General features: G+C 36.3%; 1 protein-coding gene across 1 annotated transcript in view; it reads left to right on the top strand.

Annotated features, from left to right (window-relative positions):
* Positions 1 to 25,870, top strand: part of CRB1 (crumbs cell polarity complex component 1) — a 219,534-nt gene that overhangs the window by 169,818 nt on the left and 23,846 nt on the right. The window contains exons 9-11 of the mRNA XM_012459588.2: positions 5,051 to 5,957; positions 9,142 to 9,270; positions 12,714 to 12,840. Coding sequence (XP_012315011.2) covers positions 5,051 to 5,957; positions 9,142 to 9,270; positions 12,714 to 12,840 — 1,163 coding nt within the window. The remainder of the gene's footprint in view (positions 1 to 5,050; positions 5,958 to 9,141; positions 9,271 to 12,713; positions 12,841 to 25,870) is intronic.

Here is a 25,870-nt window from a genome sequence, read left to right on the forward strand (position 1 = left end):
ATTCTACGACCTTATGTGTAAATAAACATGTTAGACACTCGATTAATGTTTGCTGTGAGAATTTCCCTCATCGTGAAAGGTTTTCCTGTCCATTTTCTGTACTACAGAACACAATTCTCCAAATGTTAGCAGATTGAATACTGTACAGTATTCACAATTTTTACATATCCACACACTAACTATACTGTTATTTATATTGGCTTTTCACCTACTTCCAATAATGCACAGTCCAATCTATAGACAACCCTCCATGTTTGCACTGAATTCTAATTTCTTCCCCTTATTCAAAGATTATGTTCCTAAAATTTTTCTCTTATCAGCATCAATTTTTCCAACATTACAAAAGACTTCCTTTGCCCCCTCCCACCCCTGTTCCTACCAGCTACCATCCCATTTCTCTGCTTTCTTTTATAGAGAGAAAAAAAAACCCTCTAATGTGTTGTCCTCAATGTGCTTTCGTTATTCTCACTCCATTCTCTCTTTTTAGTATTTGTTCTTTTTTTTTTTTTTTTTTGAGACGGAGTATTGCTCTGTCACCAGACACCAGGCTGGACTGCAGTGGTGGGATCTCAGCCCACTACAACCTCCGCCTCCTAGGTTCAAGCAGTTCTCCTGCCTGAGCCTCCCAAGTAGCTGGGACTACAGGCGCGCGTCCAGCTAATTTTTTTTATTTTTAGTAGAGATAGGGTTTCATCATGTTGGCCAGGATGGTCTTGGTCTCTTGACCTCGTGATCCACCCGCCTCGGCCTCCCAAAGTGCTGGGATTACAGGCGTGAGCCACCGCATCCAGCCTTCATTCTCTCTTCTATTCCATGCAGTCAAGCCCAAACACACCACCACGTCCATCCTGAACTCTCATAAGCCAGAGATTCACAGGTCACCTTCGTCACTTCATTCAGGCTTCTATACAAACGTCCTCTATCTTGGCTTTATTTTTATTCATATCTCTTATAATTCCATGACATTTTGTTACATATGCATAGATATGTTTGTCTATCATCTCTTTTATCAGGAGAATGTAAGCTTCACAAGGCAAGAAAATGCTGAATGTGGTTTCTTGCTAGTAAACATTTGTTAAATAAATAAATTAACCTTATTTTCTTCAAATTTGCTTAATATTTTCACTTAACTGCTCTAGAACATTAACTACATTATTGGCTTACAATTAAAAAAATACATGCTGGATGCAGTGGCTGACGCCTATAATCCCAGCGTTTTGGAAGGCAGAGGTGGGAGGATTGCTTGAGCCCAAGAGTTTGAGGCTGCAGTAAGCTAGGGTTATACCATTGCACTCCAGCCTCGGCAACCAAGCAAGTCCCTGTCTCAAAAAAAAAAAAAAAAAAAAAAAAAAAAACTGCACTAAAATAATGGAATGGAACTAGAGGATAGTTTGACCTAAGGTCAGTAGCAACAACGTTCTGTCTAGACGGGGCCCTGAAGTAATTGAGAAAAAGAGAAAAATGTATTTACTTTTATGTTTTTACACTTTAAAATCATATATTTGAAAGATCTATATGAAATACATTATACTGTACATACATTTGGAGACATTTTCTAGAAAAATGTATATACTTTTATGTTTCCTGTTTAAGAAATATGTACTACGCATATATAGAAAACAGGATGAGTTGGCATGAAGAATGCAAATTGGTTTTTAACAGGGCACAGAATTTTCAGTGATACTTTTTCATTGTTCTGCTTCTTTATTTTCAAATATTTTCTTAATGATTAATTGTATTGTTAATCTATTGATAGGAATACTAAAGTTGTTAGTTTCAGCTGTGTTCTACAAACATGTCCAAATCGTTTTGAATATTTTCACAGGGAAAAAACAATAGGATTTCTAAAAAGAGCGGCAGCCCCAAAACAATAGCCCTGCTACACACTGCTCTGCAGTCTACACATCAAGCAGTTTAGGATTTGGACACACACATGACAGTAGCCCTGCTACACACTGCTCTGCAGTCTACACATCAAGCAGTTTAGGATTTGGACACACACATGGCAATAGCCCTGCTACACACTGCTCTGCAGTCTACACATCAAGCAGTTTAGAACTGAACTCACACGTGTCAGAAAGAAGTGAAGTGAATCCTTATGGCTACAACATGGCTGCTAGAAAAGAGTAGTAAGTCCAGCTCTGACACTCCCAAAAAGTCCCAGTAGCATTTTTTAAGTATGGCTTATCTTAGTGAAGAGAGAAAATGTAAATCAGTAGGAGGTGTACAATAGGAATTATAAATCAGTTTCCTAATTGACAGGTATGAACCCAGAATTCACTTCTACTACTCTGCATAATTTTAATTTTAGGTGACCTTATGACCTTATTATATTTTCTTTCCAAGTAAAATATAATGAAAACATTAAGTCTAATGGAACAAGATACTCTTAAGAGTATCTTGATACATTACCCTGAGTTTGCCTTGAAGACTTTAATCATCTCTATCTCTATATAATACCAAGATTTAAACATTTACAACTCACCTTAAATACAGGTGTGTTTATTGTGGCAAATTCCCCCAAAGAAAAGGCAAATTATAAAAGTGGTTATGTATATCGTGATTTTTACCCAGATCAGAAGACATGATTTCAGTGTGCTCAGCAGAGTTACTAAATACATTTATATAGCGTTATAAGCCATAGTCTTCATTTCAAAGTTGGAGAATTAATGAGATTTTTTGTTTTAACATTTACTTTAAAACACATAATGAAACACTTGTTGCTCTTTTTTTTCCCCTAAATTCTCAACCTCAAACCTGGTTATGCACACACACACACACGATCAAGGGAAACTTTTATTGAGTCAGTACACTTGAATGATACGCTATAATTTTCTCCTGCTGCGGTTTCTAATTATTATCTCACTTTTCAGGATACAGGATGGAGTTATTTTCATAGACCCTTCATTTAATTGCATTTACTGAGCACCTACTATACATCAGGGACACATAAGCATAAGCAGAGGGATTTTGTAATAACCGAGACAGAGAAGATCTTTGGTCTCACAAAGCTTATGTCCTAGTACAGAATGATAGTCAAGGAACAAGTAAATCAATATCATTTCAAGTGCTAATGGGAGCTATGCAGAAAATTAAGCATAGACAGTGAGTGCAGGGAGGCAGCTTTTTTTAACTTAGCTAGTCAGGGAAAGCTTCTCAGAGGAGGCAACATTTGAGCAGATTTTAACACTAAGAAAAGCCAAGTGTAAGAAGATCTAGGAAAATAATACTGCAGGTATAAGTAACAGCAAGTGTAAAAGGTCTGTATTGGGAACCAACTTGGCATCTTCAATGAATGGCTAAAAGTTACGGCTGTGGCATGAGGAAGAGAGTGGTAGGAACTGGAATTGGAGAGTTAATCAGGGGTCAGATCATGTAGATACTTTTTTTTAACATGACAAAATTTTGTCAGGAAAATTAAAAAAGAAGAGAGAGAGAAGAGAGAAACAGGGTCTTACTATGTTGCCCAGGCTGGTCTGAAACTACTGGCCTCAAGGTAGCTGAGATTATACCTGCAACTGGCTTACATCACGTAGGCTCTTGTGATTATGTTTAGAATTTAGGATTTCTTTCTTTCTAGATGTGATGATAACTAGTGGAACTTGACTAAGGAGTGGTTTTATATTAATCTGCAGAGCAGTAGAAGCAGGGACACTAAGAAGTAATTAGCCTTACTGAAAGATGATGGTGGTTGGGTGTGGTGCCTGATAATATAATGACAGTGTTTTCAGGTCATTTGCTACTGAAAAGTGTAATACAATATCCGGCCCTGGATATTACGAACCTTATGGCCAGGGGGGTAACCACACCCCCTGCCATAGGGTTGAGTAACACAGACATCATTTGTAACCAGAATAGTGGTTTTAGTGAAGTGACTGGGACAAAAGCTTGAGTGAAAGAGAAAATGAGGGATGAGAAAGTGAGACAATAGGAATTTAAAACTATTAGAAGTTTTGCTGGTAAAGAAAATAAAAAAGCAGCAGGATTGGGGGATGTCAGGATATTGCTCTGTGTTACTTTTTAAGATTAAAGCAATTACACATATTTGTATACTGATGGGAAACAACAAGATGGAAAGAGAAATGATGATGCAGGACAGAAAAAGAATGTGTAGAGGAATATTGTCTTTAAAAGGTGAAAGTCAGTAGGACCCGGTGCATAACTGGCAGGGTTTGCCTTAGCTGGAATATGGACAGTACATCCATTATAACACGATAGAATGCAGTGTGAATCCAAATCCTATTCGTTTAACAGATTTGGTGGAAATCCGGGGTAGCTCTGTTTTCTCAAGAAAGTATTATGTGAGACTATAAGCTGAGATAGAATTAGATATTTTAAGAGATAGAACAAGTTGTTTATTAATCATCTGGTAGAATGGGGAAAAGGTTTGCAGTAGGATTGCCCAAAGTGCTGTGCTCACAAATAGCATGAGAGAAATTGATATGGTTGTATATGAAGGTCCTTGGGTGTAGATACAGAATTTGCAGCTTGGCACATAATTGGAGTTTTAACAGGTAAGTAAGTTAGTCATTTAGAATGCTACTTTTAACTGCCTACTCATCAGCTTAATCAGAAGCCAGACTCCATTGTTAATTTTCTGTGTCATGATAGCTAGACTTATGATGTCTTTCTGCTCAATTTCTTTACGTGTAAAATTAATTATCAATGCTTTATTTGTGGAAGCAAATACAAAATAAAAATTGGCATGCATTAGGATTTCACTGGAAAAAAAACGTATAGTTTTGATTTTGATATCAGATCATCCAGGTTTGACATTCTGGCTTTGTTATTTATCAATTACATGACCATGAACAAAATTACTTATCTTCTGTGAGTCTCATCTTCTTCCATAAAATGTGGATAATAATAATACCTGTATTCAAGAGTTTGATGTTAGAAATAATATAAAAGCAACTAGCAGAGTATGTAGCATGCATCAAATAGTCTCTATGCAATGTTATTAACAGGATGATCATTACTATTAATAAAGGCAATTAAGCAAACTATACATTTAATAAAGGTGCTGATTATTATTGCCTTCCCTCTTTAGGTATTGCAAATGCTGTTTTTAATGGACAAAGCAGTCAAATATTATTCAGAAGCAATGGGAATATTACCAGAGAACTCACCAATATCACGTTTGGTTTCAGAACAAGGGATGCAAATGTAATAATACTGCATGCAGAAAAAGAGCCTGAATTTCTTAATATTAGCATTCAAGATTCCAGATTATTCTTTCAATTGCAAAGTGGCAACAGCTTTTATACTCTAAGTCTGACAAGTTTGCAGTCAGTGAATGACGGCATGTGGCACCAAGTGACTCTTTCCATGACAGACCCACTGGCCCAGACCTCCAGGTGGCAAATGGAAGTGGACAACCAACCACCTTTTGTGACTAGCACAATTGCTACTGGAAGCCTCAACTTTTTGAAGGATAATACAGATATTTACGTGGGTGGCAGAGCTATTGACAATATAAAAGGTCTGCAAGGGTGTCTAAGTACAATAGAAATCGGAGGGATTTATCTCTCTTACTTTGAAAATGTTCGTGGGTTCACTAATAAACCTCAGGAAGAGCAGTTTCTCAAAATCTCTACCAATTCAGTGGTCACTGGCTGTTTGCAGTTAAATGCCTGCAACTCCAACCCCTGTTTGCATGGAGGAAACTGTGAAGACATCTACAGCTCTTATCATTGCTCCTGTCCCTTGGGATGGTCAGGGAAACACTGTGAACTCAACATTGATGAATGCTTTTCAAATCCCTGTATCCATGGCAACTGCTCTGACAGAGTTGCAGCCTACCACTGCAGATGTGAGCCTGGATACACTGGTGTGAACTGTGAAGTGGATATAGACAATTGCCAGAGCCACCAGTGTGCAAATGGAGCCACCTGCATTAGTGATACTAGTGGCTATTCTTGCCTCTGTTTGGGAAATTTTACAGGAAAATTTTGCAGGTGAGCATAAAGTCCATAGGAAGCTTGGTCTTTGGAGCTATTCTCTGCATCACTGTTTTTGTCAAATTGGAAAGCTGTCTCCTCAAGGTACACATATATACTCTGCTGAACAGGGCTGACACTGGTCACTTCCATCACAATTCCGTCATGTCAAGATGGGATCTCACTTGCTGGGATATTCTACAAGTCAGAATGGTAGTGTTTAAATCAGAGTTTCAGCAAAATATTTTCTTAGTCATCTGTGTGAAAATATGTCTCATGAACAGTAGCCCCAGGGTCTGACAGCTTCAAGGCCTCAGGAAACAAATACATTTACAATAAAAGCAAAAGCTAAAATGTCGTATTGTTAGAGAAGGCATGACTTGTATTGGTAAAATAATGTCCTGGGCTATTTCAGGCAGGTAAATATTATAAAATCCCGAAAACACTACATTAAAGTGTACAGCTGACTCTTGAACAATGCAAGGGTTAGCGGTGCTGACGTGCAGTTGAAAAGCCACATTTAACTGTTAACTCTCCCGCAACCTAACAACTATCATCCTGGCTGACCAGAAACCTTAATAACATAGTCGATTAACACATATTTTGCATGTCATATTCTGTATTCTTACCATAAAGCAAGCTAGAGAAAATAAAATGCTATTAAGAAAATCATAAGAAAGAGAAAATATCTTTACTATTCATTAGTGGAAATTGATCGTCATAAAGGTCTTTATCCTCACTGTCTTCATGTTGAGTAGGATGAAGAGGGAGAGAAAGGGTTGCTCTTGCTGTCGCAGTGGTGGCAGCAATGAAAGAAAATCCACACATAAGTGAACCTACACCATTCAAACGTGTCGTTCCAGGGTCAACTGCAATTTCAAAACAGTGAAATTATGATTCTCAGACAAATATAAAATAAACATGTTTCAATGGCTTCGTCATTAAATAATGAGGAAACTAGTAAGATATAAAAGCTAACTCAAAGGACAATTAAAGAATATGTATGTATATGTGTGTGTATATATATGTATATACATATTCTACACACATATTATATATGTATATATTGTATACATATATATGTATGTATATGTGTATGTATGTATATGTATGTATATAATATGTATGTATATATTCTATACATACATATTATATATACCCACACATATACATATATATACACACACATATATATACACATATATATACACAGACACAAACAAGAATGAGTGAATGAACTTATTAATAAATACAAAACTGTTTAATATCCTATAGGGCAAGAAAATTTAGTATCTCTTGCCTATAGAGCAAGAAATTTGAAGTTTTTCATCTTTTCTATAGCGTGATAATCAATGTATGGCTGGCTACAGATAAATTCATTTGCATTTTGATGAACAAGATTTTCATATTAATACTGTTTTCTACAACTTACAGAATTGTAATATTGCTTACCAAAAAAATCGAAGGCATAGATCACTGCAAAAGTGGATAATTCCTAGATGGTCCTTTACGTAAACCCAACACTGCATTGAAAGAATACACGGTGATCTTCTTTCCCCATTTTGAAGTATTTCACAATTTTTTCTACAACTACAAAAGCAGTATTTTAGTTCTTGTAACCACCTCCATTTCAAGCTACATAAACAGATAAGAAAGAGTATTTTTCTTCTAAGTCACATTGCTTCAGTATTTCCATGTAAGAAGTCATTATTGTTTTTACAACTTAGACCACTTTAAATTTACTAAATAATTGAGTCATTAGGGGAGGTGAGAGGGTTATTATTAACAAGTAATACATTCCAGGACTTCGGCAAGAACACCTGGAATGGGTTGGCAGCCTGTAGACATTACACTAACTCAGAGGTGGTACCTTAATTGCATGAATCTCCTAGCAAACATAACATGTAGGCGTACCTATAAGAAGTTGTTCATCTCTCTGTAACAGTTACTGTTGTTCTGAGCCTGAGAAAGCAAGGCACCATTATAGGTGCTAAGTGTTCCCAACAGGTAACCTGCCTGTTTAAAAGCAAGAAGAATTTGGGATCAAAATCAGTGCACTTCACTGTGACTTTTGATGTGTAAAATAAACACATAGGCCCTAGCAACTAGTTCTCCAGAATTTTCTTCTGCCTAATTCATCAAAGTCAAGTTCTCAAAGACTAAAGCCCTCAAAAGTACCTTCTAATGAGATTCAGGAATTGTTTATTAAAACCAAGTTGTATACAAAGCTTCATATTTGCATTGCTAATTGACCTCTTTCAAAGCTGGTTGACATTTTTGGCTCTTTTGAAAAGCCTTTATGATATCTTCTTTGTAAAGTAGAATTGATTAGCTCTTGTGGGAAGAGACACACTTAGCATCGTATAAGCTTGTCTATCCACATTAACGGCAGCACACACAACAGGAACAAAATTCATTTCACATTTCCTGAATATTTATTATTTATCTGAGACCATGCACACATACACAGTGGGTCAAACCCTAAGCAACACTATTAAAATCTTTTTAAACAGCGATCAGGTCATACTACTAGATTTTGTCTTACAGTGAAGTTCAGCTTAGCTTCTAACGCTTGTTCTGCCTTTTATAGGATTCCTTAACATGTAAAGCTTTGTTGCCATACAAGAGAGCCACACTCTGAATTCACGTGCAGGTACCATCATGTGCTATATACAAAGCTCCTGGACAGCATTCGGCTTGCATTCTTCGAAGCTACAAATTATTACATAGGGAGCAGCAAGTCTTGGCAGGGCAACTGGAGTTCAGCTCCAAAAGCCAATGGAGAAATCACATGAGCGCTTGGGTACTAGAGTGCTGTCCTTGCTTTCCTGGCCTTTATAGAGATGCAATTTTCCTCCGGCCTTTGTTGATTTATTAGCAAAGCAGCAGCAAATCTAGTTATAGCAAGTTCTTTTGCAACCTGAAATTTATTGCCACCCCATGACATAGATCTTATCTCACAAATGAAAACTGTGTAGAAATGGAAACTGTAAAGCCATGCTGGTCACAGTATCCTCCAGCAGGAGCCTTTTACTGGAGAAAGTGATTCTTGTATAATGCAGCACAATTAAGCATTTATACCTCCTCCAGCCTGAGTACTTAATTAGCTTGGCATTGACTACATACATGAATTTATCAAAAAAGTTTTCTTGAATGAAATAAACAAGTTGAACAGCTGTGGCTTTTGCTTTTATCTCTCTAGACAGAGCAGATTACCCTCAACAGTCTGTGGGAATGAGAGGACAAATCTCACTTGCTACAATGGAGGCAACTGCACAGAGTTCCAGGCCGAATTAAAATGTATGTGCTGGCCAGGTTTTACTGGAGAACGGTGAGTCACATTAGAGCTTTCTGGAAGAGAATTCTGGGCTAAAGAATGATGGGATTACTCAAAGTTCATTTTCTCTTCTAATTTTTTATCTCAGTTCCCATAGGAAAATCTATGCTGAAATAGAGGTTCAGACAGAGTGAAACAATAAAAAAGAAAAAAAAAATTACAGTTTAGGTCAAAGGAGAAAACATTTTACTAGCTAAGACTTCAAATAGGAAAAAACGTTTTTTAAAAAATGCATAATGTGCTATTTTTCTTTCTTATAAGTACTTCTGAATTCACATCTTTTCTTCTTACTAAAACTCTAATACATGATGCAAATATCATTGCTGTTGAAATAAAATAAAATACAACTAAAAGATTGCCTCATAGAACTGCCTGCAACCCGAAAGTATACCTTATCCATATAATTCAACTTTTCCCAGAGAAATCCTTCAACTCTTCCTTACTTAATACAGGAATTCTTAAAATGGAATTGGTCAATGGCTTCAAGCAATCTGTGACCTGTTGAAAATACAGGAAAACTGGAATATATATTCGACCAGCTAGGGGTAAGGTCAAGAATAGAAAGAATGCATACTGCATAGCTTTTATCAGCTGCTCAAAGGGATCTATGTCCTCAACAGTTATGAACCAGGGCTGTACAGAATACAGATACTATGTAAGCAGGTACTAAATAGTTAACCTTGGTTTTGCAGTGTGCCATGCACCTTACAAATACCATCTCTAATTCTTATAGTTCTGTAAGGACGGTTTTATGATTTTTATTTTGCAAATGTGTAAACTGAGGCTAAGAGGTTAAATGACTTATAAATGGTCAATCCACATATATGCTGCAGTAGGGTCGAGATGCCTTCAAAGCCTCTGCTCTCTATTTGATGTGCTGGCATAACTGTATGAATATAAATCTTTGCTCACCACAATTTTTTTTTTAATGAGAAAGGTGTTCTTCCATCTCATATATCATTCAGGGTGTGACACACTGATCTCTGATCAAACTTCCTACATTGAACAAATTAAATAAACGAAACTCAGACATATTTAACAAAGAGATTTTGACTGAATCAATATTTCCCATAGGCATAGTTGATAAAATAATAGATATGTGAGTGCTCCCTGACAAGTACCCTTTGAATTCATTTGAATTTTCTATTTTTTAGCTGGCTGTTTTGCATCACAAAGATACAGATCTTTTTGCTATTTTTACAAAACCGCAGAGAGTCTAGGGTATGTCTGCATTTTACCTTTCTAACGTTCTTTTTTAGATGCAGCCTGCCTTCCGTGGTTGGTTGTAACTGGCTCAGGCATTCCAAGTCTACATGTACACGGAGGGAGATAGGCTTGAGTCACATTCTGCTTTCTGTTATATCAATTTTTGTCATGCAACTTATTAACTGAGACCATTCAGTTGTCTTCCAATTCTATGTATGTTCAGAATATTGCAAATATTTTCCTGTCATTAATTTTGAGTAATTCAACTATCGTCAGTTGCTGGTTGCTTCCTGGTTGAAGGTCACACTTTCTGCCTAATGCCACAATGCATAGAACTCATCGAAAACCTTGGATTATTTTTCTCTGCTACTCACACATTATCTCTAATTACAGCAAACATTTCTTTGTCCTCTGATGTTTATTAGTTTACAACATTTATATTTGGCATTTAAATTCAAATTATTTTTGAAATGTATAAAGAAAAGAAAGCTTAGAATTTTCCTTCTTTTCTCAGGAGACTTTTCAACTGGAAGAACTTCTGTGGTGCTAGCTATTTCTAAAACGTTGAACCTGTGTTCAGTAGATTCTGTGCTTCCTAAGTCCTTAACCATCCTTAGGTAATTGACTGGATGTTAATGGATTTATTTTTACTTTCCATCCATTAATTAACCTCTAATAAACACTCCAATGATGCTGATAATGCATGTGTATCTATCGTTGACTCTTTAGTTCAACAGAGAAATAGGTGAGAAAGTCATGGAGCAGATAGTGGAAGATAGAAAATATTGGACAATCTCCCATGGTCTAGGAAATGTGATTTCCATTGCATCCAAGAATATTGAAAAGCTATCCTCAAATAAATTGGCTTCTCTCCTGCCTTAGTTAAACGTCCAACTTAATAGTGTCATACTGGCAGGTTTTGAATGATGGATGGTGTAAACACTCTGGCCCACCCAAGACCCAGAATGCTTGGCAGCCTCCTCAAAGTTGTCAAGTTTTGCTCAGATCTAATCAGAGAAGTCTCCCTCCAGCCCAGAAGCGTAAGCCAAAAAAGAAAAACAAAATGTCTCAGCTATGCTTGGGATCCAACGGGATAAGGAGCTGTTTTTCTTGGAAGAAATCTTTGTTTTCCTTTATACCTTGGGCTGGCCTTGCCTCACTACCTCATCCCCTTTCATTTTGAGCCTGGTGATTAGTCTCTGACCCATACGTGCAAGTTTTACCTTTTGGAAGATGAGGGAAAAAATAAGGAAAAATTAAAAATTGTTTACATCAGATTTCAACATTATAAGCTGCACTGTAGAGATCTTGAAGCTAAGATTTTATACAAATTTTCAAAAGTAAAATAACTGCCTTAGTTACTATTCTATCCCAAGTTCCTAAAAAGTGTTTGGTACATGGTATGTGTTAAATAAATATCCACTGAGTGTCTGAATACGTGATTGGTGACTTAATCAATTAATATACAGAAAAACAAATTCTTGGTGGAAATTTGGTTAAAAAAAATGACAGTATCCCAGGAAGAAGAAAAATTCAATTTGCTGGAGAATTGATGTCACTTGTTTTAGAAAATTTAGCTTTTGAAAGTCATTCTACCTAAACATTTCAGAAATTATGCTTGCCTATCAGAACACAGATTTTTTAGCAAGTACAATCTTCTAATTATCTCTGTTTTGCTTTCGTTAGAAAAAAAGGGGAGATTTCCACAGAAAATAATTCAAAATCTCTCAGAATAACCCTTCTCTTTTTCTGTCTCTCTTTGGTGGGCTTTTCCCCTTAGCCTGAGGGCTGTGATGCACGAGGATCCTGATAGCCTGAATGTAGGTCTGCACTGCAGACTACAGATGGCAAAATATAGCCTCTCTCCTTGTGCCCCTAATAAACTGAACATTTACATAAGCTGGCAACCCCACTAATGCTCTTGAGCGTGACACTGGTTATGCATGGCCTACTCTTTCTGGGCTTCTAAATATTTGCATCTATTTTCTCATTCTAATTAATTCCATGTGTATATGTATACACATGTGTACAAATTATCTCCATTAAACCCCAAATGAGTTAAAGAAATTCTAAGGAACATCTCCAACACTATCAAGTATATATAAAGCATGTGTGGATTGGTAGATAACAGCTGTGCTGTTCCAGATAGATACGGCAAAGTCTTTCTTCCCATTTCACAAACAACGTATTCAACAGGGTCCTGGGTTTCTCCTGTTCTGTTTATTTTTAAGGTGCGAAAAGGACATTGATGAGTGTGCCTCTGATCCGTGCGTCAATGGAGGACTGTGCCAGGACTTACTCAACAAATTCCAGTGCCTCTGTGATGTTGCCTTTGCCGGCGAGCGCTGCGAGGTGGACGTAAGCGACCTTTCCTTTTATGTCTCTCTCTTAGTCTGGCAGAATCTCTTTCAGCTTCTTTCTTACCTCATTTTGCGCATGAATGATGAGCCAGTTGTTGAGTGGGGTGAACAGGAAGATTATTAACATATATTTGAACATTCCCAAATGAAAAAAAGCCGTTGAATTTCAAGAAATGCCTTGATTTGTTTTAGATCTCTGGGGAAAAAAGGAAGATAAAAACCATCTTCATAATTAAAATAAATTTCAAGGCTTATTTTAAGCATATCAGAAACCCTTTGTATATAAAATATTTTCCTACTCTACCTTGAAATATGAAAAATTGTTCTTAATATAACTAGAAATATCTCCTTATTAAGTATATTTAGTACAAATATATTATCATTCTTAACACTTCTATATGTCAATAATCACTGCAATTAATAAACCATTTTTTCCCATTCCATTTCTGAGTATACATATTTTCACACTGTAAGTTGCCTCAGTGACTATGATTATATTTTCATTTCTGTTGTGTCATTCTTATCTATTATTTATGACACAAAAATTGAGAATTACAGTCTGGGTGTGGTGGCTCACGCCCATAATCCTGGCACTTTGGGAGGCTGAGGACAGGAGTTCAAGACCAGCCTGGCCAATATGGAGAAACTCTGTCTCTACTAAAAATACAAAAATTAACCAGGAGTAGTGGCGTTTGCCTGTAATCTCAGCTACTCAGGAGGCTGAGGCAGGAGGATTGCTTGAACCCAAGAGGCAGATGTTGCAGTGAGCCACGATCACACCACTGTACTCCAGCTTGGGCAACAGAGCAAGACTCTGTCTCAAAAAAAAAAAAATTAAGAATTACTGATTATATCCATATATGTTTTTATATGAAGCTATTCAGATGAATTGTTGCCAGGTCTCTGATATGTGATACATATGTAAAGAGAAATTAGGAATTTACATCAAGTCCCTAAAAATGTAGAAAAGCTATTTCTGGTATCAATAGTCAAATTATGCCTTGCCAGTATAATTTCTGATTCCATAAAACTCTCTCTAACAAAATTACAAATAATCCTTTCTCATTTCTTTTCCTGCAATACTCTCCCTTTTCCTAACAAACAGAATAATTTTTTTATTAATTGTTTCTAAATTTATGAGCTTGTTGACTTTTCAATCAAATAAACTCATTTCAGTTGCTTTTCAATAAATATTTAATAAAAATAAGAACTGTAGTCTACATGTAAATTTATAATTGTAAAACTTGAATTTTCTTAGAGCTATGGTTTTCTAAGATTTGCAAGTGCATTTATTTTCTTCAAGTATCTTTCTGAAAAAAGTATAAAAACATAGTATACATCATAACCAAAATATATTTAACATTCTGATTTTTAAAAATAAACATATACCTGAAATGATGGATCTATAAATTAATAAGATATGCAAAAATTAATATAGTCTTTATTATAAAGATTACAGAGATCATAAAATAATTGGAAAAAATTCTGTTAATGTTTTTATTCTTTCCACTACTGTGTTATCATTTATGCTAAATATCTTTGTGTAGATTTACTCTTCCAAAGAAGACATTATTTGTGTTCATTTAAAGGAAAAATAGTTTGGTCCTGTGAATTAATTCAGAAAGCAACTAAAATAACAATGGCCCACCAAATGTCATATGATTTGAATATGTGAGGATAATTTATCCATTGGGTGATATCTATTTAGTCCCAATTGTTTTAAGGAAGTTGTTTTTCTGTGGGAATGACCAAGGTAAATTTAAATATACCATTCAAACAAACAAGGACAAAATAATATCCTTGTTATAGAGTATATGTAGCATATAGTATGAAGTAATATACTACAAAAGCAAAGAAAATGTATTTTATCTTGCAATAGTAATAGAAGATTTTTATGGAGCAAATTCACATCCTTTAGAGTAGTGGGAATGATTTCAAACTGGGAACAACAATTTGTGAAGATTTTCCTTTTTACTCATCCATTTTCTTCACATCCAAGGCTGCGTGTGTGATGCTGCTGCTTCAGATGACTTGTTCCAAATTAGATTTGTGACAAAAGACATGGGGAAAAACTTCCCATCAATATTTGCATTCATAAGTATTTGCAATAAGCATAAAATAGATTATAGTCAAAGACCATACGTATAGTTTTCACATTTACTCCCTTCTAGGCATATCTGTACTTATGTACTTACAGGCTGTTCCAAATGTAATATGTTCTCTACCAAATATGGTTAAGAAATATTCACTCACAACTTCTCTGTACAATTCTGATGCCCCTGTTGTCGCTGTAATTGTCAGTTGCTTTTCTGTTTTCCAAATGTCTTGTTGTCATGAGATATCTGACTTTAAAAAATGTCCCTTTTCTTTTTATTCTTCTGTATTTTCAACTGCATGTGTGTGACTATGGCTCTTAGTATTTGCACAGAAAAATAAAACCTTCGTTTCCGTATCTTCTCTTTCTCATCTTCTAATGGTACTTGTATTTGTTTGCCTTGACTATGTCTTGTATGGTAAACTGTCCACCACCCATGCATACACACACAAACAAACACACACACACACACCGCAGAAGTTCTAGTACTGATCTTCCTGAATCGTGATCTCTTTCTGCGAAAATGTCACTGCGAGTAAACCCTGTGGCATCCAAGTCAAAGTCGCATTCTAAAGTTGATTACAACCCTAATTGTTCTTATTGTTGGTTCTAAGGAGGGGCTGTTTTACCTAAATGACAGAAATTTACACTATCTCCTCTGGACCAAGCTTCTAACACATAGCCTATATTTACTTGAATAAAAACGAATTCCATTTTGCTCCATTTTTCATGTTTAACATTCATCTAAACAGGGCCATGTCTCTACTTTTGGCCATGCCTCTTTCTTTGTGTCTGTACATGGCAAGTGGGTTTCATCACTCTGCTTTTTGCAAACTAGAGAAGTAGAGAGAACAGGCACATTTGGAAAAATCCGTGTTTGAGGAGCATGGAGAGACAATTAAGTTCAATTAACACCACTGAGGACTTACTTTGTGCCAGGAACTGTGATAAGCCATTTTTAAATACATTATATTTTCAGTTATCTTTTTTCAATACACGGTCAAGCAAAATTTTTTTACCTTCCAAATTCTTCACTAAATTTTCTTAAAAGATCTTTTGGGGCCGGGCGCGGTCACGCCTATAATCCCAGCACTTTGGGAGGCCAAGGTGGGTGGATCACGAAGTCAAGAGATCGAGACCATCCTGGTCAACAAGGTGAAACCCTGTCCCTACTAAAAAATACAAAAATTAGCTGGGCATGGTGGCGCGTGCCTGTAATCCCAGCTACTCAGGAGGCTGAGGCAGGAGAATTGCTTGAACCCAGGAGGCGGAGGTTGCAGTGAGCCGAGATCGCGTCATTGTACTCCAGCCTGGGTAACAAGAGCGAAACTCCGTCTCAAAAAAGAAAAAAAAAAAATCTAAAAAGATCTTTTGACCATTTCTAGGTTTTAAAATGGAAACTGTTAAGCTTTAATTTTGCAATATTAAAATGAAACTTTTTCTGAAAATGGTGCTGCATAAAATTCGAGTTTAGTGAATTAGGTAGGAAATCAGTGAAGAAATCTGTTTCTCAACCGCCAATATTATTACTAATATAAATTATGTTACTTCTCTGCTTTTTTTTATTCAACAAATATTTAATGTACATCTACTATTTGTCATATTCTATACTAGGTCCTGGGACTAGAACTATGATTTAGACACAAAGCTTGCTCACAGTAAGCTGAAGTTATGGCAAAGAATGTGGGTAAATAAACAGCCTTAGGAAGTAACTAAGTGCCAGCTGTAAGGCAGCATAGGGGAGGGCCATTTTGTTCAGTCTTACAGGTGGATAGAGAAGGTCAAGGCAAGTTTCCTGAAGCCTAAGCTGAGACTTGAGGGAGTCAGGCTGTGGGAGGAGCAATGGCACAGTACGGTGTGTTTCAGGCAGAAGGGGCTGCAGAGGCTGTGCCCTGTGGCAGGTGGTATCGCAGGATGACAGTGCTGAAAGATTGAGCTGTAGAAATAAGCAGGAGCGAGCCCTTATAAGCCTTGGCAGAGACCTTGGTTTTTCATCATAAGAGAAATGGAGAATCCTTGAAGGGCTTCAAATCAGAAAAATGTCATGGTTATACTTGCACTTTACAAAGATCGCTTGGGCTTCTACATACAGAACGGCTTAAAAGAAAGGCAGGACTGGACCCAGAAAGACACAGTTAGGAGGCTGCTGCAGTGATAAAGAAAAAATGAGATTTTGCACTACTATATATAGTTGTAGAGAAGATTTTAAATGTTTGAAGCACGATTGTTTGAGAGAAGCTGTGAGTCTAAGGGGGTGATAAGTTAAAGTTGGTGAATAATATTTTTCATATCTTTGTTGACTGAATAAATGAATAAATATAACATCTGTTGGATATCTAAATACAGTTATTAATCAGTGTGCATATTCCATTCTGGAGTTTAAGAGGCATATCTGGGTGTATATATTTGGGATATATGTATAGATCTATTGAGTTTTATATTCCATTATTTGTCTATGTAATCCATTTGTATTATTTCTTTATTGCTCTAGAATAATAGTACTTCAAGCTTAGCAACTTAAAACACACATTTATTATCTCACAGTTTCTGTGATCAGGAGCCCAGGTACAGCTTAACTAGTTCCTCTGCTCAGGATCTCACAAGACAGCATTCAAGGTGTCAGCCAGAAATGTGGTCTCATCTGAGCTGAACCAAGGAAGGATCCACTTCCGGAGTGAATTCAGGGGTCAAGTTCACTGAGGTTGATGGCAGAAGTAGCCCTCGTCTCCTAGAGGCAGCCCTCAGCTCCTTGCCACTTGGGGCTCCCTAACATGGTTGCTTACTTCCTCAAAGCCAAAAATGGAGGGAGAGATTCCAGCAAAATCGATGTTACCATTTTATGTAACATAATTATGTAATTGTGTACATACACTCACATATATCCCCTCACCTTCATCATAGTTTGTTGGTTAGAAGCAAGTCACAGGTTCTATCTACACTCTAAGGGAGAGGGGCACACAACATGTAATCACCAGGAGGTGGGGAACCATGGAGGTCTACCTTAGGGTATCTGCCAGCCAGGTGCGGTGGCTCACATCTGTAATCTTAACATTTCGGGAGGCCTAAGCAGTAAGATCACTTGAGTACAGGATTTCCAGACCAGCCTAGGCAACATGGTGAAATCATGTTTCTGCAAAAAAAAAATAATAACAATAATTAGCTTGGTATGTGCCTGTAGTGCCAGCTACTAAGGAGGCTGAGGGTGAGGTGAGAGGATCACCTGAGCCTGGGAATCGAGGCTGTCATGAGCCGCGATGGTGCCACTGCACTCCAGCCTGGGCAACAGAGCAACACTCTGTCTCAAAACAAACAAACTAACAAAGTCTGTCTGCCACACCTTCTCTTATCTTATCTTTCTTACTCTCTGTGCTGCATTCTGCACATATTTCCTGTATTTCTCTTTCAAACACTGGCAGTCTACATATAATCCACTGATCGATTTTAAATTTTAAATTACTTTAAAAATTTCTGACATTTGATCATCTTACAAATCAATCTTCTTTTGTTTGTGTCCTGTTTTTTCTCTATAATTGCTACATTTATTTTACTTTCACATAGTTATGAACCTATTTAATAGTCTCTTTCAGACTGTTGTGTTATTTCAAGCTCTCAGAGTGCTCACCCTCCTATTTTTGTTTCTGCTGAATTTTACTCACAACAGAGTTTTTCTTCTTGTGACTACAGCCTTACCTTTAGATTTTGCTAGGAAGCCAGGAGTTGCATTAGTCTAGTGCCTGTTTTTGTGTTCTCAGTTTGGGGATTCCCACATCTGGGTAGTGTAAATTTGGTCTCCATATCCAGTTTAGGTGCAAGCCCTTTATAAATGTGACACAAACTCTCTCCAACTTATTTCTTAACCTGTGCTCTCACAGACACCACTCTCCAGCCACATGGAACTTTGCACTTGCCTTTGAACTTTTCGCAGCTGTCACAGCTCTTCCGTCATGCACTGTCCCTCACCTAACCTGTCATTCCCTTCCTCTCTGCCTGACATACTTTTGTCCTTCCAGAAATCTCAGATCTTGTATAGACTTTTCTAGAATCCTCTCCCTGATTGCCCCAGGAAAAGCTTACTGCTTTATTCCTGCACTTCTCGTTATTTTGCACTTCTGTTTTAGCACTTATTACTTGTCTAATCATCTATACACGTACACAAAAAACCAGTATCCAATAATAAACCGCTCAAGGCCAGAGGCCATCTGACATACCTAACTCAGCTCTACAAATATCTGTAAAAGAATTATCACCTTACAGTAACATGGGGATCTTGAGAAGTTACATTGCTGCCTTATTTTAATATTTTTACTTTAATAAGGACAAATGCTTATGTACCTAGAATAAAATTTATCACGATATACTTATAGCTAAGTGAGAAAATGCAGGATATTTAACAATACAAATAAGTATTTATTCATAGTGGTATTTGCCACAATGTCAAAATAGTAACAACTATGTCAGCGTGCATTTTTATTTTCTTTTAGCTGTAGCATCATAGTTATAACAGCTGCTTTAAAATCCCTTTCCGTTAATTCCAACACCTTGGTTATCTTGTGATTGGTCTGCATTTATTAAATTTCCTCTTATATATATATGGGTTTCATTTTTCTGTTTCATCTCGTAATTTTGGATTGCATCCTGGTCATGGTAACTTATACAATGCAGAGACTATGAATTATTTTATATTCCTCAGAAAACTATTATTTTATTTTGGCAGGCAGGCAATTAGCTGAATCAAACTTCTAGCTCTGTAGCAGTGCCATCTGTGGTGTGTCACAGCTGCCATCTCTGCTCAGTTATTTTGTCTTTAGCTGGGTGGCTCGGAGTGGACTCTATATGGGCATATTTCAAGGGCTAACCAGAGATTTGAGGAGAAATCATTTTCAGAAGATGAGGCTCCATCTCCGTAGCTCTCTCCTTTCTAAAATTTTTCCTTCACTTTCCAGCTGCTATGGTTCTTCAAGCCTGTAAGATTGCAAATGTCTCTCCTAGTTTTAGGTAACTGGCATGGTATTGAGTAGAGACTGCACTCCAAAAATATGAAAATCACACACTGCCCTCTGCTTTTCTTAGTTCAAGTTCTCTTACAGGTCAATGTATACTTTTGATGATTCTATGAGCGTCCTCAGATTGTTGTTTTTGATATTCTATCTAGATTTTATAGCTGTTATATGCCAAAGGGTCAGTCTAGTAGAAGCTACTTTGTCCACGGAAGTGGAACTGTCGTTTTAAGTAGGTAATCTGAGATTGTATTTGAATAGGTATTTGATCCCAGAACAAGATATATGATTTTCCTTCTGATTTCTGCACTGACCACATCAATTGAGAAGAGCAGGTTTTACTTCTGGGCACTACATTTTGGTGAGAACATTGATGAATGCAAGGGCCTAGAAAAAGGCATTTTAGTTTATTTTAGCAGTTTGTTTGACATGAGCATATTGTGTGATGCTGAAGTTTGGCATGTGAATGATCCTTCACCCAGGTACTGATCATAGTACCTAACAGCTAGATTTTTTTGGAAACAGTGTAAGGCTAAAGAGATATTTTGTCTAGAAAGAGAAATCTTAAGGAAAGCATGAAACTGCCTTCACATATTTGAAACATTATCATGAGAATGAAAAAATTGATTTGTTCTATATTAATACAGAAAGCAGAAATAAGACAAAGGAATAGAATTTATTGAAAGAAGATTTCAAGTCAGCATAAGAGGAGGCAGGTTAACATTAGAAGTACTCAATAACGTAATGGATTTGCACCAACCTGAACTCCCATCCCGGGAAGCATTCCAATAGAATCTGAATGACCGTATTTCAGAAATACTGTAGAGAATACTTGTGTACTGATTGAAAGAGAGCTATGGATTTGACATTCCTTAAGTATCTATGATTAGCTGATTAGCACAACGAATGTATTTTGTATGTATAAAATTTCTCAAGCTTATGGCATGGATTATTCACGATAACAAAATTATGAACTAGGTTGAAAATGACATTTGTGAATTTTAGTTGAGGAGAGATGTAGTATGGAGGGCTAAATAGTTGGCCAAGATCACTGATGCTGTGGAGAAAGGAAGGATTGGGTATGATATATCTAGATTTTTCAGGTCATTAACACGTTAGACCATGTTATAGTAAAGAAATGTTTGAAATTGAGACATTTCCCTAAGAATGTGATATTTTTTAATGCAGTGATTTATTTGCTGCTTTTTCTGAAATTGAAAACCTAACACCATCGATTCCGCCCCATTCAGGGCAAGGATGGGCTGGGCCTGGATGTGTGTCGTGTGCTTCAATGCACTTACAGCCTTTTCTGAGCAACCTTCGAGGTCTGCACTGTTTCACCCTCAGTCATTTCCAAACAGGATCTGCAACAGAATCAAGGCATATCACCAGACAAAAACAAGGCAGCAATTGGGAAAGTTTGTTTAAGTTGTGCAGTTCAAAATTTTGCCTGCTGTTCTAAGACGATGCAGGAAACTCCCTATCCCATTTGTCAGAGAGATTGTGAATGAGAATCTCAGAGTACTCTAGGGCACCGCATAGTCCCTGCATACCTGACCTGTTTTAAAGCTGCAAATTTATAAAAGCCAATCAACATCAGCACTGCATTGATCAAAATGTAGTCTTAGTCTAATGACATTAAAAGTACTTTAAAGAAATATCATGACAAATATAAATTGTCATTATACAGGTCTAGGATCTTAGAGGATGTAGGAGACAAGGCAGAGTCTGCCCTGATTTTGTGACGGAAAAATGAAAGGATGTAAGAGATGAAGGGATCTTACATATCAATTATAGTAATAAATATTCACAGAAACCTTATGAGATAAATATTATAATACCCATCTTACAGATGGAGAAAATGAGGTTTAGAAGGGCTAGTTACCTGGCCCAAGGTCATCCAACAAATAAGGATCACAGCAAGGTTTAGCACCTGGGAGTATTTAATTCCAAGCCACAGGTCATTCTAGGATGCAGCACTATCTTTAGTAACAAATCCTGTAAGTTGATTTCTAAATAAGTTACACATATGTAGAAATGGTTCAGCCATTATAAAAACCTGTATGAAAAAACAGAATTATTATATGATTTGTTAACTATCATATGCTTCATGATTCTGAGTATATAGAAATCAGGATTTCAAAGACGTATCTGCACTCTCACATTTATTTCAGCATTATTCACAATAGCCAATAGATGGAAATGGGCTACATGTTCATTGAAGGATAAATGAATAAAGAAAATACAATGGAATATTATTCAGCCTTAAAAGGAATAAAATTATGACACACGCTACAATAGGAATGAACCGGAAGTACATTATGCTAAGTGAAATTAGCCAATCACAGAAGTACATGTATTGTATGAGTTCACTTATATGCGGTATCTAGAAGAGTCAAACTCCTAGGAGCAGAGAGTAGAATTATGATTGCTAGGAGCTAGGGGGAAGTGGAAATGGGGAGATGTCCTTAAATAAGCGTGTGTGTGTGTGTGTGTGTGTGTGTGTGTGTATTTAAATTATATATAAGTATATACACCCCCAATGTGTACATATGTACTCCCAAAGCACTGGGATTACAGACATGAACCACTGTGCCCAGTCAAGTATAAAATTTTAATTATACAAGGTGAGTAAGTTTTAGAGAAGTGCTGTACAACAATTGTGCCTACAGTTAACAATACTGTATTGTGCACTTGAAATTTTGTTAGTAGGATCTCATGTAAAATGATCTTACCACAATTTTTTTTAAAGTTACTTAAGAGAGAATTTAAAATATTTTAAATTAGTATATAAATATATACACATATGTACTAATTTAGTATACTTATATTAGTATACTAATTATATTAGTATATTAATTATAAGCATATTTGTATATAAATATATACATTAAATATATATATATTTTTTTCGAGACAAGGTCTAGCTCTGTCACCCGGGATAGAGTCCAGTGGTGCAATCACAGCTCACTGTGGCTTCAAACTTTTAGGCTCAGGCAATCCTCCTTCTTCAGCCTCCTAATTAGCTAGGACTACAGCCATGTAGAACTACACCTGGCTAATTTTCTTCTTCTTATTTATTTATTTATTTTAGAGATGAGGTCTCACTGTGTTGCCAAGGCTGGTTTTAAACTCCTGGGCTCAAGCAGTCCTCCTGTCCTGGCCTCCCAAAGTGCTGGGATTACAGGCATAAGCCGCTGTGCCCAGCCAGGTATAAAACTTTAATTATACAAGGTGAGTAAGTTTTAGAGAAGTGCTGTACAACAATTGTGCCTACAGTTAACAATATAGTATTGTGCACTTGAAATTTTGTTAGTAAGATCTCATGTAAAATGATCTTACCACGATTTTTTTTAAAGTTACTTAGAGATTTTTAAATATTTCAGATGGAGGAAAAATAAATAAATTAGAAATTGTTCATAAACGTTATTTTGATGCATTATCAAGCACCAAAATCAGGTCAATTTAGTTCACTAATCTGTTTTCCCTTCATCTTTTCATGTTATTAAGATTTCTGCTTCACCAAGTGTAATCAATGGTCTTCATTTCTTAATGTGAGGTCATTGCTGCAGGCTTCACAGACATCATGCAACATAGGCTTTTACCCTCAAAACACATTTTTTCATGTGTTCTGAATAGAGTGAAAACAGGCAACCCACAGAATGGATCTCCTAGATTATAGGTATAACCAACTACATTGGTTGGTTTGTTAAGCCATGGACAACTGTGGGAAATAACTAGGTTGATGTTTGCCACTGAGTTGACTAGCTAACCAAATCATGCAGCATTTTTGTTAGCTGTCAAATCAATCTCATCATCTACTAAAATCTCCCTAAAATGATCATTGCCTTGCTACGATACTGGACTTACGGAAACCGGTTTTTAAAATAATGCATTTATTCATTCATCACCATTTGTCAAAGGCCTCTTTCAGGCAAAGCTCTGAGCCAGGCATGTAAACAACTAAAATATACACAAAAAAATGTGTTTGTTCTTTCGAAGAACTTAGGTAAGAAAATCAAGTACATAGCTTCATACATAAGAGTTCTCTAATTTTGTAAATCATGAAGATATTTCCACTATGTCTATAATGATATATATTGGTTATGACAAGATTGGCCATTTTGGCCGTATTGTCTTTTATCCAAATTGGAGCATTTTCAAAGTGAAAGAGAGCAACACTATTAATAATTATTCTAGGACAACAGCCTAAATTGATACTGTTCTGGGCAAACTAGGACATATCCTAGTTATTACCCACCCAGGAGAATGCATTAAGTTTCACTTGATTATCTTTAAAATGCAATTGACATCTATCACAGATCATTCAGAAATCAAGTCTACATGTTACAAACCAATTAACTGACAAAAATAACTCAAAGCAAACAATAAAGTTGACTGCATCTTGTTAGTTACCAATTTTCTTAATTTTTCTTATTTTTTACTCAAGGAGAACTTTTGGCATAAGTTCCATCTATTAAAAATAGAGTTGTTAGCCAGGCGTGGTGGCTCACATCTGTAATTCCAGCACTTTGAGAGGCTCACGCCTATAATTCCAGCACTTTGGGAGGTGGATCACAAGGTCAGGAGTTCAAAACCAGCCTGACCAAGATGTTAAAACCTCATCTCTCCTAAAAATACAAAAATTAGCTGGGCGTGGTGACATACACCTACAATCCCAGTTACTCAGGAGGCTGAGGCAGGAGAATTGCTTGAACCCGGGAGGTAGAGGTTGCAGTGAGCCGAGATTGTGCCATTGCACTCCAGCCTGGGTGACAGAGTGAGACTCTGTTTCAAAAAAAAAAATAGAGTTGTCAGCCAAACTGAAAACTGCTAGTATGCAACTGGATACCATGCCATCATCTTGTTTAACATGACATGAAATTAGTTTCTTTTAATTTTTAATTTTAAGAATGGAGTGCATAAATTTTATATAGTGTGGATTTTTTTTTTTCCTTTAATAACATACATTGCCTTTAGGAAATGCAGTTGCAGTTCATTGAATTCATTGTTAAATCTTCTTTTGGGAGAACAAATTGAATAGCATGTAGAAGACTCCAGGAATTTAATATCTGGACAATTTTAAATACCAAGATGACTGACTTGAAATTGATAATTGCTTTAATATTGTTTCTACTTGAAACTTCCATGACTCGTAATACTTATTCATGGATTATATGTGTTTAGATTTCCTAAATTTCTTTAAATTTAAAAGGATTTTTCCTCCTAAAACGTTATAAAGATGATGGCTATTAATTTTTTTCTCATAACTGTAATTACTGAAACGCAGGTTTGTTTTATGTGAACCATAGATATCTTTTGGAGACTAATTATACACAGAAGGAAGCCACATATTAAATATAGCATCCAAATCAAATAGGCTATTTACAATGGAAGTTATTTGATCATTTGGAAATTATATTCATGATTATTTCATTGTCTGGTTGAATTTATTTTAGTTTCACAAATAGCTACAAATGTATGTTACTTCTATCCACTTCCCCTAATATTTCTTTGATAATCCTGTGCTAATAACAACACAGTTATAAAGGAAAGCTGAAGTACTTCTATATTTGTTTTGTTGTTGTTTGTTTTTTCTTTTTTAGGGGAAGGGGAGGGAGAGAGAGAGAGAAGAGAGAGAGAGACAGAGAGAGAGAGACAGAGAGAGAGAGAGGAGAGAGAGAGGAGTTTAGTACTTCTATATTTGTTATTCAAAGTGGCAAAATATGTATTAATGACTGATAAATGAATAATTACTCTAGTTGATACTTTAAAATTCAGGAAAAGATTATATTTTGAAATCAATTTGTTTCCTTGAATTTTTCAATAGCCACCATCATCCTGAGTATGTAGTATATTCTCAATAAACACTACCTAAGTGATTGAGATGATGAGTGAGGTATTTTTGAGGTAATTTTGAAGTGTCAATTTCTAGC

Source organism: Aotus nancymaae, unplaced genomic scaffold (assembly GCF_030222135.1).
Source record: "Aotus nancymaae isolate 86718 unplaced genomic scaffold, 86718_ANA_hifiasm-v0.15.2.pri h1tg000039l, whole genome shotgun sequence".
Taxonomy (NCBI): domain Eukaryota; kingdom Metazoa; phylum Chordata; class Mammalia; order Primates; family Aotidae; genus Aotus; species Aotus nancymaae.